This window comes from Mus pahari, chromosome 20 (assembly GCF_900095145.1).
Source record: "Mus pahari chromosome 20, PAHARI_EIJ_v1.1, whole genome shotgun sequence".
Classification (NCBI taxonomy): Eukaryota; Metazoa; Chordata; class Mammalia; order Rodentia; family Muridae; genus Mus; species Mus pahari.
The window spans coordinates 2277133-2291980 of record NC_034609.1 but is presented as its reverse complement, the minus strand read 5'-3'; the positions used below and the strand labels follow the sequence as shown (position 1 = coordinate 2291980).

The window sequence follows — 14848 nt, the reverse complement described above, 5'->3', positions numbered from 1 at the left end:
ATCTCCTTGTCTTACGTAAACCATCTGCTTCCCTAGGCTAAGACACCTGGCTTCTTTGCTCTTGTGAGCAAAGGTGTTTTGTTTAAATCACCTAACTGAGGTTAGGGAAGGGGAGAAGAGGCAGATGCATCTTGGCTGGAAGTCCTCAAACACAGACATCTGGTCTCCACTCTAGCTTTTACTGAACATTGGACTGCCAGATCAATAAGCCACAAAGAAGAGAAAATAGAACTGAAAATCAAAATAAGCACCAATCTTTATCTTACTGTAAAAAAAAAAAAATGAATTTTAGGTTAGAGTTTATGCCTATAAAAGGGTTTTCAGGATCTGCCAGGAGAGCTGTATTTTATTTCATTCTGAACAAACCTGGGGTTTTTTCCAGACATTCTTATGCATGCAAGTCTTACTTATCCTAAAAACAGTTTGCAAACCAGCAAATTGAGATGCCTGTATATCATGTGGTATCATCATACTACACAGTATATATGCTATAGAAGTTTATAGGTTCTAATCTATAAGCAAATCTGGTAAAGAATAGGCATTGCCATTCTGAGGAGCTGTGTTTCACAGACACGTGCTGTGTGGACACACCGAAAAGGTGAACTAAATATAAATGACAAAGAGCCCATTTTGGTGAATAGGGGTGACTTGTACACAGTCTTGGCTTATGAATTAATCTTCAACAGTCAAATGGACATCCTGCAAACTCAAGCGCACCTGTATCCAATGCTTTGGTCTGTTTACAGCCTTCTTCTGTCTGGCACTACTCATTGAAAGCTATAATAAGAAAACGCTTTCTTCCCATTACAACAGGAAGAACATTTTCCAAAATTAAGCCACAAAAGCACATGCTATTAAAAAATAGAAAAGACTATGGCATGTCCCAGGTCTTCTTTTTGTAGTAAGTCTGAAAGCAGCGTCCAACCAGCACATCAAATCAAAGGCATGGACTTTCTTCAGACATTCAAGCGTGACTGCTAGCATAAAAATATTAAATAGCCAGACACAGCAGTACACAGTTTCAATCCCAGCACTTGAGAAGCAGAGCAAGAGGACCAGGTGCTCAAGGCCATCCGAGGAAACTGTGTGAGTTCTGGGCTACATGAGACACTGCCGTAATTCATACACATACCAAAAATATTGAAGTGAAACTAAAGCATGATTTCTTAATGCCAGAGGGTTGTTTATATTCTATTTATTATTCATTTATACTTGTAGCCTACCATCCATGTGAATTATTCCTTTCTGTCGGATTGTCGATCTGAAGGTTAGGAAGGAAGATATTTGTAACTCATATTCTCTGGCACAGGGTCTATAATGGGAGATAGTTAACCCTTTGATACTTACCAAATGGTGTGTGTTGAACCTGATGCCTGGGAAAGCCTCGTCTGATGGTAAAGGAAGGGAGAAAACAATGAAATATGTGTGATCATGATTCGCTCAAGGATCAAATACTTCATTGGTAACGTTTCAAGTTTTGTTAATAGATAAAGAGAAGCCAGAACCAGGCAGTGGTGGCGCATCCTTTTAATACCTTTAATCCCAGAACTCAGGAGGCAGAGGCAGGTGGATCTCTGAATTTGAGGACAGCCTGGTCTATCGAGTGAATTTCAGGACAGCCAAGGCTATAGAGAGAGATCATATCCCCCAAAATCAAGTATATACAGATGTAGATAGGTGATTGGATGGATGGATGGATGGATAGATACACACACACACACACACACACACACACACGCACGCACACACGCACACACACTACTATGAATGCCCTAGCAGCCCTCACTACCCCTGCCCGTGTCCTCCCCCCACCTTAAAGCACACAGGCACATACCTCCTGGTGCCACTTTCAAAATCTAAAATAAGATTTTCTCTTTATTTTGCCATTATTTATTTACTTACTGGCTTACTGACAATTTAATACACATACACAATGCATTGTAAAACTATTCAACCCCCCCCCCCCATTACCCTCTCTTGTCCCCTCTCTCTGACCAGTCCTATCTCTCACCTGCCCCTCAGTTCAATAAATGTTGCTTATGATCGTGGACAGATGGGTGGCAGATGGACAGTTCACCAGTGACCACACTACTGAAGAAAGCTGCCTCCCTTTGTCACCGCTAGTTGCCAAGGACAGTTACTCAGGAAGGGGTGGAGCTTATGGGTACCTCCCCTTGATGGACTGGTAAAGGGCCCAGTCCTGCGAAAGCCTTAAACAGGATTCTGTAGCTGCTACAGGTTCATGGTTGCCACATCCACATCATATCTGGATGACAGTATCTTTTAGCACTCATAAATTTTAGTTCTTTATAGATTTTAGACTCAGGACTTTCCAAACAGGAAGCTGGATTGCTTTGTTTCATTTTATTTTCCACCAAGGCTTGCTGAAAATGCCTCGAAAGCCAGTGGTTGTACTTCTGTCTAAGGAGGGCATTTTCCAGTCAACATTAGTTCAAAATATACTAACAACATGATTTACCCCCCTTCTTTTCTCTTCCTCCCTCCCCCTCCCCTCCTCCACTCCCATTCAGGTACAGAGCAGTGGCTTCCTGGAGCCGAGTTCAAGGAATTGGGATCCCCTTGATTACCGCCATTGAAATCGTCTCCATCTGGATTCTTTCCTTCATCTTGGCCATTCCGGAAGCAATCGGCTTCGTCATGGTTCCCTTCGAATACAGGGGCGAGCTGCACAGGACCTGCATGCTCAATGCCACATCCAAGTTCATGGAGGTATTGATCATGTGCACATTCATTCACCGTATCAAGTTCAGCATTTCTATTTAACAATGTGCTAAAGCTCAAAATGAGTTCGTTGGGAGGGAGGTACTGTGTAAGCCACTCTCTTGAAGCCTGCTGCTGTCTCCCCAAGTCTTCTGTGCCGACGGTCTGCAAGGCAATCCTGACCTGCGTGTAGCTTCTTGAATAGAGCTTCTGTTATCTCCCCCTTACCTTATAGCACAACTATAGACAAATTTGGTTTTATGATTAAGACACACAGACATCTGACAGATACATAGATGTTACTTGAGGAAGTACAGCTGGCTCAGCTATATTTCTGAACACAAACCTTATTTGCCCTAAAAATATTGCACAAAACATTTCTCTAGCAAAATGAACAAAATGTATGTCCTGTGAGGAGTCATTGTACATACACGAAACTATAGGTTCTGGTCTAGATGCAAATTTGGTAAAGATTTAGACATGGCGATTCCTAAGAGCTGGGCTTGCTCACTGCACGTATGCAGCAGTGTTTATGGGGCTGATAGGAATGTGGACAGACTCAAAGCACTGTGCATCCCTGAACACTAAACAAACAAACAAACAAACAAACAAGCGAACAAATAGAACTCAGGAAAACTGACAAACTGGCAACCTCAAAATCAAAGTTGTTTTCTCACTGTCTTTTAAAAGTAGGTCAGGTTCCACAATGAAAACCAAGACAGGAGGATGACCTAGCGCATGCTTAGGGAATGCAATTGGAAGGGGCAGAGAAGCATTCTAGACTTTCAGAGCAAAGCATTGGAGGAGAAATGGTCCTATACGAAGGAACTTGCTGATCCCTGGAAATGAACAAACTCCAACAGGTGGCATCATGAAGCCTGCGGTTCCTGTGTAAGGGTTTGAGGCGAGGGAGGCCAGGTGCTGGCCGCAGGCGACAATAAAGGGCATGAGTGGGGCTGGTGAGACTTGAGGGTTAAGTCCAGGTCTAGAATACACTTTTTTTAAAACATCATTTTCTATCTTCTTTTATGCTCCACCCTTCATCTTTGCTCTCCTCTAGCCTGTCCCAAGGCCCTTTCCAGTCCCTAGGCTGATGACATCAGTTCAAAAAACAAAACTGTGTAACTGCTTTCTCAGTAGGCCTTTCTCATAGGGGAGGGGGAGGGGCACTCCATCCTGCCCTGTCCTGGGTCACCTTCCAGACCCCAGGCAACGGCTGGTGGGTCACATCCACTCAGCCTGCAGTTCTGTGGGAAGAGGCTGCAAACACTGGGTGGGGGAGGGGGAGGAGAGGGAGAGCCTCAAAGGATGTTTGTGCTGTACTTTCAAACAAGGACAGGGACCAGATGCTTTTTACAGTCACATCGGAGATCCTTCTGCAGTGGGGTGGACCAGGAAAGATCTGTTAACAAATAGGAGGAAACTAATTCCTTTGGGAGTTTGCACTTAATCCAGGGAAATGTGTGTGTTTTCACTAACGTCTCCTGAAATTATCATCTCCTCTGACTTTCAATACAGATAATAATTCACTATATTGTTTAAGGATATCATGGCTTTTTTAGAGAGAAAAACATATGTAGACAATCCTAAAACATTAATGTTCAACATCTTGGTAGGGTTTTTTTGAGCCATTATATTATTTAATTAGAATTATATAATATATAATTTGTTGATGAATACATATCTTTATCAGAATTTTATTTTCAGTATTTTTCTAGCTCCATTTTAGTGTAATTAGGTTCCATTATGGCCACATATATTTAAATTTGTGCTTATTAAAATATAATATTGAAGTCTGGAAAGTTAGTTCAGTTGAAAAAGTGATAAAGTGATAACGTTCAGTCCCCAGAATCCATGTAAGAAGCTGGTCACAGTAGCACCAGCTTGTAAAAACCAATGCTGGGAAGGACAAGAACTTGCAAAGTCACAGGATTGAGCCGGATGGTGGAGCCAAATCGGCCAGCCTTAGGTCCCCACATGAGACCCTGTCTCAAAAACCAAGGTAAATGGCTCCTGAAGAATGATACCTAAGGCTGTTCTGTCTTACACACATGCACACATGAACACATACATGCACACACATGTGAACACAAATACATGAGCATGCACGAACACACACACACAAGAACACATACATACACACACATGCACATGAACACACTAACATGCATAAACACACAAAGTATTGTTCTCAGAATGAATTCTCCCTCCCACCAGATTTCCAAGAGTGTCTGTGCGAGGTAAGGAACCTTGTCTGGACTTCTGTCTTCTAGAACCGTTTTCTGTAAGGAAAGGGCTGCTTTCCATACAGAAGCTGTAGTGTTTAGGGAACACGGTGGTCATGTCTGTGGGAACAGATCAAACTATCACAAGAAGACATGTTTTCCTCAATAAATAATCTGAGCTAGAACATAAGGAAGTAAAAGGCATGTCTTCCCAGGTCTGAGGTGAATTCATTAGAATAAACTTGGATTTTAATCCTCCATTAAAAAGACAGGAAACTGGATATTCTGGATTTGTATAAATCCTTGCCCACAGAGAGAGAGTGTGAAGTCAGCCTTTAGCTAGAATGCCTCCCTCAGTATTTCCAGGTGGCAAGTATTAAGAGAGAGAGAGAGAGGAGTTATTGATGGCTGAGCTGGCTGACTCTGGGGTCACATAGCAGACATACCAGGCAAAGGGCTAACTTCCACTAACTGCAGCTACACAGATAAGCCATTCATCGATTAGCCTTCACTGTCCCTGAATGAGACACTAATATATGTATACATTAAACACAACAATCAAAAGTCAGCCCATCTTATCAAAATGTTGAGGTTCATCAATAAACGAGGATGAAAATGTCTCCAGTCCCATTGTATGAACTTTTAAGAGGAGGCTCTTTGTGCTGATCCATTGTGTAGTAGAACCAGCATTGGCTTCTTAGAAACATCCTTGTAGGGATCATTGGAGTGTTTTGATATGCATTTTTCATGTGTTACAGCTCAGCAGCATGTGTGAGGCACCTAGGTATGATCCAGTGATCATGTGATAAAATGTGATCCAGTGATTAAATAAAAAAAATTCTGAGCACAGCTGCAGGGCCTTCAGTGCAGTCAAAGTGGAAGGGGTGGGGGAGGGTGCAAGGGATGGATATATAAACTGTATCACAAGCACAGAGAGTATGGGGTGAGCAAGGTGCCTCTCTGTTAGATTTCATGTCCCGTCTTCCCTCTTCCTCCCTGAGCAGTTTTACCAAGATGTGAAGGACTGGTGGCTCTTTGGGTTCTACTTCTGCATGCCCTTGGTGTGCACAGCAATCTTCTACACCCTCATGACCTGTGAGATGCTCAACAGGAGGAACGGCAGCTTGCGGATTGCCCTTAGTGAGCACCTCAAACAGGTAAATACAATTCACAAGAAGGTGGCTGAGGCCTTTGTAAATCAGCATGCCATGGAGGCATTGATCGTTCATTTGCACAATTCACTAACAAGTTACAGTTGCCTACACTATGCCGTACAGTAATATGTTGTGCAGATGTGTATTCTAGGAGCAATAGGCTAGGCCACACAGCCTACTGTGAGATAGATAGTACTATCCAGTTCTATGGTGTTTGCTCACTGTTGAAATTGCCAAACTACACATTTCTAAGAACCTCTCTGCCACTGAACTGCACATGACCATGTTGTATGTAACGGATTTAACCTGATTTTCTAAAAATAAAAATGTTCTCTTGGAGCTGTTTCTTTATATAGCCTTTGGAATTCCTTTGGGGAAGTGGGCTCCTGCCTGTGAACCAGATGGCCTGGGGAGGCAGGGCTTAAAGATAGTTAACTCTTGGTTATTTTACCAAGCATGTATTGAGCATGTGTGTGTGGATGAATTGAAATGGGCCTAGGATTGTGCCAGAGCATAAAAATGCACGTGGCCATCTTCCTTTGTGGGATCTGAAGTCTAGTCGTAGAATAAAATACAAATACAAGCAATTAGACAATAGAATGATGAAGTGCAGCACAGGAAGCCATATAGCACACAGCCATACAGCACACAGCCATACAGCACACATCATACAGCACACAGCCATACAGCACACAGCCATACATCACACAGTCATACAGCACACAGCCGGGGCACACAGCCATACAGCACACATCATACAGCACACAGCCATACATCACACATCATACAGCACACAGCCATACAGCACACAGCCATACAGCACACAGTCATACAGCACACAGCCAGGGCATTCAGCTGGAGTACACATGAAATGGGACTGTGGAGAAACTGTCGGGATGGGAAGGAGGCTGTGTGTTATTTGGTGGGAAAGAGAGGACAAAATCTGCCTCAGTCGGAGGGGAAAGAGCCCCAGAAGAACATGGAATGGACGCCAGGCAGTCTGGAGAAAGAAAACAGACTTTAGTTTGTTCCTAGGAGCATCTCAAATAAGACCTGTAGTAAATTTAACTGAAAACAGCAAAATGGGGTGAAATCTTGGAGGCCCAAAATTCTAGGAGGAATTTGAGCATGGCAGTGGGAGCAAATGTACGTTTTAGGCAGCAGCTAGAACAGTTGTGTGTACTTCAGACCTTTAGAACGCAAAACCCTCACTCTTCCACTTCCAAGTCATGTGACCCTGGGCAGATTACCTCATGTCTGTACGCTTCCAGTTTCTCCTAAGCATATAGTAATATATTTGTAGGTTGCCAATGGCATATAGGGTTCCTAACCGTGTCCAGTTCCTAGAAGACAGTCAACAAACAATTAATTTATGTTGATTCATAAAGTAACAGTAAGAGCAATGGGAAAGTATGTACAAATATTCACACACGCCCCCCGGCAGCGCTCCATGGAGCTCCTACAGCCTGCCTATGTAATTACCACACACAGGCACACATTAGCACGGTCCAACTGCTGTGTGACCTCCTCAGCCCCTTGTCTGCAAATTGGTCATAATAAGACATGAATCGGTGCCATTCTAAGACTCTGAGGAAGTGATGTGCGTATGTGTGCCCTCTAAGTTCTAATGTGTTACAAATGGTAGCAATTACCTCTGACTGACAGCAGTGCGTACTTTGAGCTTTAGCCTGGCTTTGTTCAGGCATGAATGTTACAGATACTTCAGGTGCAAAATTAACCCTTGAAGACCAGGTGCAGGTCATTCTCTGAGTTTGGGTCCAGCCTGGTCTACATAGTGAGCCCCAGGCCAGCCAAAGATAAATAGTGAAACCTTGTCTCAAAAAAAAAAAAAAATACAGCTTCACAAGCCCCCAGTCTCACAAATTGGAACACTTTATGTCTCTCCTCCACACATGTCTCTGGAACCGTACCCCAGCTGGTCTCAGGACTGTGGGAGATTAAAGGGCTCCAGGTCTTTGGGTTTCTGCAGTAGTTTGGGATACCAGAATCTCAGGGAAGGAATTAACTGGAAGAGTTTATTGCAGGCTTCCTGAACTTAATGTTAGCTGCCTTGGATTAAGCCAACGCTATTTCCCAGAATTTCTCTAGCCTGGTTCCCATCGGTTTTGACATTGGTTGACCCCCATTACAGACAGGTTGCATTTTATGTGCCTAAATGTGAGTGGGGTGATATACCTCAGCAGTCTGAACCCAAATGAAGGGGTCCAGATAATTCCTAACCTCTGAGTAGCCTTGGAGGCTGGTAAGGCTTCAGTAGGAGTCACTCATTCGTCAACATGCCAAGTACCTCTAACCAGCACTGCTGAAAACTCCTCCCCTCATCCTTCTGTTTACAAACAGTAGATCTTTGAAAAACTACACATCAATAAAAAGGAATTTTAACATTAGCCACAAATCTCAGCTCAGCGTACAGGCATAGGCCCATAATCTAAACACAAGAGAGACTTGGGCAGTGTGATCTCTTAGGCACAGGAATTCAAGACCAGCCTGGACAAGAAAGCAAGACCCTGTCTCAGACTAAATAAGTAAATAGTAAATATAAGCAAAACATTTTCAATAGTAGCTTCAAAATCAACAATGAGTGAAACAGGCTGCTTATTCTATGAACTTGTTCACTTTCTTGTTGTGTCTGGTTTCCTTGGGTGTCATGCCATTACTGAGGCCAATTACCTAGCATTCAGCACTTAACTAATCCCTAAGTGGTCACCCTCTAGTCCTCCCTGCTCCCTGAAAACATGCATGCGCTCATGCTTAGACTCAAAAACACACATGGCCACATGCTTAGACTCACAAACACACATGATTCCATGCATAAACTCACAAACACACATGTCCCCATTATTAGACTCACAAGCACACATGGCCACATGCTTAGACTCACAAATACACATGGCCACATGCTTAGACTCACAAATACACATGGCCACATGCTTAGACTCACAAACACACATGCTTCCATGCATAAACTCACAAGCACACATGCGCACATGCTTAGACTCACAAACACACTTGTCCCCATGCTTAGACACAACCATGGTGTTGACTCTGGTCAGTTGCTGATTTCCTCCTGGCATAGGCTTCTAATGTTGTCCTCAGGACATCTCAAAGCTGGCAACTGCCCAAAAGCGTGGTTAACGACTCTTCCATGAGACAGTTGCACTCTGGGTCTCCAACCGTGACATCTTAGGAAGCCCACTCTCCAGTCTCTTCCACGGAAGCTCCTCCCTCCCTCACGTGTGTCACTGCTCCTCCCTCCTCGTGTGTCACTGCTCCTCCCTCCTCACGTGTGTCACTGCTCCTCCCTCACGTGTGTCACTGCTCCTCCCTCCTCGTGTGTCACTGCTCCTCCCTCACGTGTGTCACTGCTCCTCCCTCACGTGTGTCACTGCTCCTCCCTCCTCGTGTGTCACTGCTCCTCCCTCCTCGTGTGTCACTGCTCCTCCCTCCTCGTGTGTCACTGCTCCTCCCTCCTCACGTGTGTCACTGCTCCTCCCTCCTCGTGTGTCACTGCTCCTCCCCCCTCACGTGTTACTATCCCTGGATGTGATAGCACTAACCTTTATCCTTGTTTGCATGAACTTGCCCTTAGCGTCGAGAAGTGGCAAAGACCGTCTTCTGCTTGGTTGTCATCTTCGCCCTGTGCTGGTTCCCTCTTCACTTAAGCCGCATTTTGAAGAAAACTGTATATGATGAGATGGATAAGAACCGGTGTGAACTGCTCAGGTATGGTTCATGGTGTGAAATGCTCAGGTACAATTCACAGTACCCATTTCATTAAGAAGTTAGAGGTTCGCTGCTTTTTACATTCATAAATTTGTGAAACTTCAAATTATAAATGTAATTATACGTTTTTAGCTGATACAGCCTACTATTGATCCCAAAGTTTGTGTGAGTCCTGTCAATAATCTTGCTACTTCCTTCCTAAGGCAGTGCATCAGGGCTTCCACCAACCAAGGCATTGATGCTGTAGTGCTTCTTATGCATCCTAACTGCTGCCCATAAGACACTGCTTCTGGCTAGGAGAGATGCCACCCAGCAGATTCTAAAGCAATGTGTTCTAACGACAGTGTTTTCTTTTGCTCCAGCTTCTTGCTGCTAATGGATTACATCGGCATTAACCTGGCAACCATGAATTCTTGCATAAACCCAATAGCTCTATATTTTGTGAGCAAGAAATTCAAAAATTGTTTTCAGGTAAGACTGTTTTGCAAGAGCTCTCTCTCTCTCTCTCTCTCTCTCTCTCTCTCTCTCTCTCTCTCTCTCTCTCTCTGGCAGACAAATCAGGGTGCTCCATAGTAAACAGTCACAGCCAATTCAGTTTTACTACTGCTTTGATCAGGCACCCTCCTCTTCATTCAAGAAGTGAAAATCACTTTTTGTTGCTTAGAAAGAAGGTTAGGACTGTCATCAGAGCAGAAGAGCGATACACATTCAGGTGACACTTTCAGAGGTTAACACCAAAAGGACTGACTTCATTGCATCCAATGTACTGCCTCTCTTCAAATGGAAGGCTCAAATATAAGCACCAGGCATCCTAAGTTCAGAAAGCCAATTCATGCCTTTCATTGAGACTTTAGCCAGTCTCTGGCAGAAGTCAGCTCTGGGGCTGAGAGAGCTCTCACTAACAGCAATTAAACTGTGATTTAATAAATCTTCCGAGTTGGAGGGGTGGCCCAGCAGTTAAGGGCATTTGCTGTTCTTGCAGAGGACTCGGGTTCCATTCCCAGCATTCATATGGTCTCTTAGAACCATCTGTAACTGCAGTTCCAGAGGACTCAATGCCCTCTTTGGGCTTCCTTAGACCCCAGGCACACTCTTGGAGCATGTGCAGGCAAACACTATAAAATAAAAGTAAATCTTAAAAAATAATAAATAATCACCTTTCCAAGGAAAAGCACATACCGATGACTCTGGGCAACTGACTCTGCACTTTCCCTTGTGGTCATCGGTCTTGTTTCAAAGTTCCTTCCAGACACATCAATGATATCTGTAGCAACTCCCCTGTCTTACTGATGTCTCAGTTTCTAGTTCTGGAATGACTTAGGGCAGCCCTAATGTTTACTGGGTTGTGTCCCCTTGGACCAAGATATTTAACTTTAGCCCACAGTGCATTTCATGCATCGTAGGGTAGAGGTCATGGAAGCCTTTGCTGACAGTGCAGCTCAGCATCTGCTAATGGTCTCGCCCACAGGTCATCAGTCTCCCCTCCAGCTCCCTCAGTTACCTCACCGTAAAAACGGATGAACCAAGTGATCATCCAGTAAGTAGAATTCAATGTGGATGGATAGATAGACAGAAGATAGGTGGATGGACAGACAGACAACAGGTGGACAGACAGACAGATGTACATGGAGACAATAAGTATGTGTGAGCTACTGCATAAGATTGAAAAGGAAAACACAGTAACTGTCCTCACAGAACCCATGAGCTAAGCAGAGACAGACATATTACCCAGAAGGCCGGACAAACAGGTAAGAGTTGAAAATGGAGTTTCAGCTGCCATGGCCTTGAGGTCTCCTTGGAAAGATTATAAACCACAAAGTGCTGGGACTAAAATGGGTTCACTCACACCAGGTTCTAACTGGTATATTTCATAAGCTGCACTTGATATCACTTGCCGATTAACGTATCTATTAATTAGAAGGCAAGGGAACGTTTCCATTAAAAATGTTCAGAAATTAAACACACACCCAAGGGAATGGCCAAGGGAAAGAATCCAGTCTTGAGAGCCCTTGCTTCTAATTTGCGTTCTGCTCTCGGTATCCTTAGGCCTCACAATGGCCCTTCTTAAAGAGATGGCAACAGCACCACAGCTGTAGGGTCACCTGAAGTACTGACAGATACCAAGNACCTCATAAGAGATGCGCTGATTGGCCAGGCTCACGCCTTTAATCCCAACACTTGGGAGGCAGAGGCAGGCGGATTTCTGAGTTTGAGGCCAGCCTGGTCTACAAAGTGAGTTCCAGGACAGCCAGGGCTATAGAGAGAAACCCTGTCTCGAAAAGAGAGAGAGAGAGAGAGAGAGAGAGAGATGCTGATGAAGAGGCCCGTCCCCCAGGCTCTTTCCCTGCTGCATCTGCCTCGTTCTCGTTCGCTGGAAGAGCATCCCCACCCCACGCCCCAACCAGCACCGTTGCCCCTCCTCTTAAACATGAAGAACACAACCAAAATGAAAAGCAAGAGACCTCGGCTCCTGATTTCTGTCTGGCTCTGACAAGCTCTGGCTGTCCTAGCTGTCCGTGGGCACTCCGCACTGGAGGGCCCTGTGTGATTCAGAATGGAGCGGCAGACTGACTGGGTAATTTATACACTCTCTGTCTCTCTCTCTTTCCCACCCGCAGTCCTGCCTCTGTTGCTGTTGTCACCAGTCCAAAAGCCTCATGACCTCGGTCCCCATGAATGGAACGAGTATCCAGTGGAAGAACCAAGAGCAGAACAACCACAACACGGAACGGAGCAGCCACAAGGACAGCATGAACTAACCCTCCACAGAAACACCGAGCCCTGTGCCTTCAAGTCCTAGGATGGAAACAACAGTTACGCAGCAGCTGCGCTCCCAACACCTCCCAAGTCTCTCCCATGCTCCTTTTCTAAGTCCATCCTAGGGAAAGCTCTCCTGCCCTCCCAACACGTGGTGGACCGGTGCCAGCCATAGCCAAGGGGTCTTTCCTGAGTACTGTAGATGATTTGCATACTGCGAATGTCATTTCCAACACTTGAAAATTAGAGCTGGGGGAGAAAGGAGATGGTTCAAGGAAGCCACGTAGCTGCCGCCTTTGCATGAACACAGAGTTTGCAAGTTCATGACCAGCTTCCGTGCAGTTCTATGGACCAGCCCATGGGAACTGTTCATCCTAAGATTCTAGAGCAGTGATTCTCAACCTTCCCAATGCTGCAACCCCTTAATACAGTTCTTCATTTTCCAGTAGCCCCCAACCATAAAATTAGTTTTGTTGCTACTTCAATTGTTATGAATTGTTCTAATTATCTGATATTTCTGATAGTCTTAGCCTGCCCCTGTTAAAGAGTCATTAGCCACTCACAAGTTGAGAACCACAGCCCTAGAAATTCTGTTCAGTTGGATGGCCCATGGCTATAATCCTAGAATTGGAGAGGTGAGGGAAGATGATCAGGTGTTCAAGGTTAGCCTCATCTACATAGTTCGGAAAAGCTGGGGCTACTTGTTCTCACAAGACGCAAACAGACAAAAAGTGTTTAAAAGTTACGGCAGATTCATTATTATTATTATTATTATCATTATCATTATTATTTTATAGCCAAACACATTGTGTACTCTTTTGGAAATGTCACGGAGTGTTGGTATTTTATAACTGCATGGTACCCTAGAAATGATCGTTTCATCTCCTATCCATGTACTTTGAAGAGGAAGAGGAGAGGAAGCGGAGGAGGGAAGGAACAGCATCCAATGAGGAATTAGTTGTTTCTATGGTACTTATTTGTTTGGAAACCGTGATGTCCAAAGCTGCTGCAGACACAGACACAGCACAGTAGCTTAACAGCTGCTAGCCAAAGAATCTTTAAGAACCTGTATTTTCTTTTTATGTTGTTATTTGGTTGGATTTTGCTTGTTTAGTTGGATTTGTTTTTCAAGGCAGGGTTTCTCTTTGTAGCCCTGGCTGTCCTGAAATGTGTTTTGTAAATCAGGCTGGCCTTGAACTCACAGAGATCCTCCTGCTTCTGCCTCCCAAAATACTACTAATACTTGGGCGAGATGGCACGTGCTCTGTGCTTCCCACTCGGCATCTGGCGGCTGAGGCAGGGACGGGGACTGGGAGGCTGCCTGAACTAACTAGAGGGACTCATCTCCAAATAATAATAATTAATCATAATACCATTAGGTCATATGGTTCTAATTTTTCATAAGCCCGGTCTTTTTTAATGTACTTTTTAAATGTAAAACCATGTGCTGCAGCTTAAATGTGTCACTAAAGTATGCCTGAGACTCCCAGCCCCACGTCTGAAGCGTATCTAGAAAAAAAGGCTGGGTGGCCTTGGAGGGCCTGGGCATTTTCTACAAGTTTCACAATAGTAGCACATGTATAATACATGTTTCCTTTGACACTCTCAGTTTCTCCTACAGTGATGACTGGCTACAAGGCTTTCCTGCTCATTCCTTTTTCCTGACAGGAAACAATTTCACAGTGGCCAAGTGAGCTGATTGTGTTAAGTGAGATCTAGTTACATGTGCCATGAACCTTTAACTCTTTGCTCCTCTCTGATTGTGAGACAAACTTAAATTTCCATCCTGTCCCCAACTCCTCAGTGGTCACTATTTCAAAGGGCCCTGGTAACTCTACTGGGCATTTTCCCAGATGTTTACAGACTGTGAGAATGACAAATATCTTTTATTTTGTATGTATATAAATATATAAATAATTGTACATTTCTTTTAGCCAAATTTTCTGTGGTTGTCTTTATGTCTCTGTGTGTGTGTGTGTGTGTGTGTGTGTGTGTGTGTGTGTGTGTGCATGTGCGTGTGTGTGTGTGTTAGGGTACATATAGATTTGGTGTAATCTTAAAATGCCCTGTGTTTGTGCCAAAACACATATTGGGAGAGGAGACTGGGTGACTGTTTATTATACAACCCACTTTGGTCAGTTCTTACACATGAGAATCTCAAGCTTTCTATACTTGCAACTTTTGTAGTAACCATTACAAATTCTGGGAGGCACCATGCACAGGAAAGTGGCTGCAGGAAGAATTTGT

The 14848-nt window shown here is 44.2% G+C and overlaps 1 protein-coding gene across 1 annotated transcript in view; it reads left to right on the top strand.

The window, feature by feature from the left end:
• The window catches only part of Ednra (endothelin receptor type A), a 66137-nt gene extending 51598 nt beyond the window's left edge, over positions 1-14539 (top strand). Inside the window, exons 4-8 of the mRNA XM_021220251.1 lie at positions 2532-2730; positions 5951-6103; positions 9711-9844; positions 10207-10315; positions 12463-14539. Of these exons, the coding sequence (XP_021075910.1) occupies positions 2532-2730; positions 5951-6103; positions 9711-9844; positions 10207-10315; positions 12463-12603 (736 nt within the window). The 3' untranslated portion in view covers positions 12604-14539. The remainder of the gene's footprint in view (positions 1-2531; positions 2731-5950; positions 6104-9710; positions 9845-10206; positions 10316-12462) is intronic.
• The last annotated feature ends 309 nt before the right edge of the window (positions 14540-14848 follow it).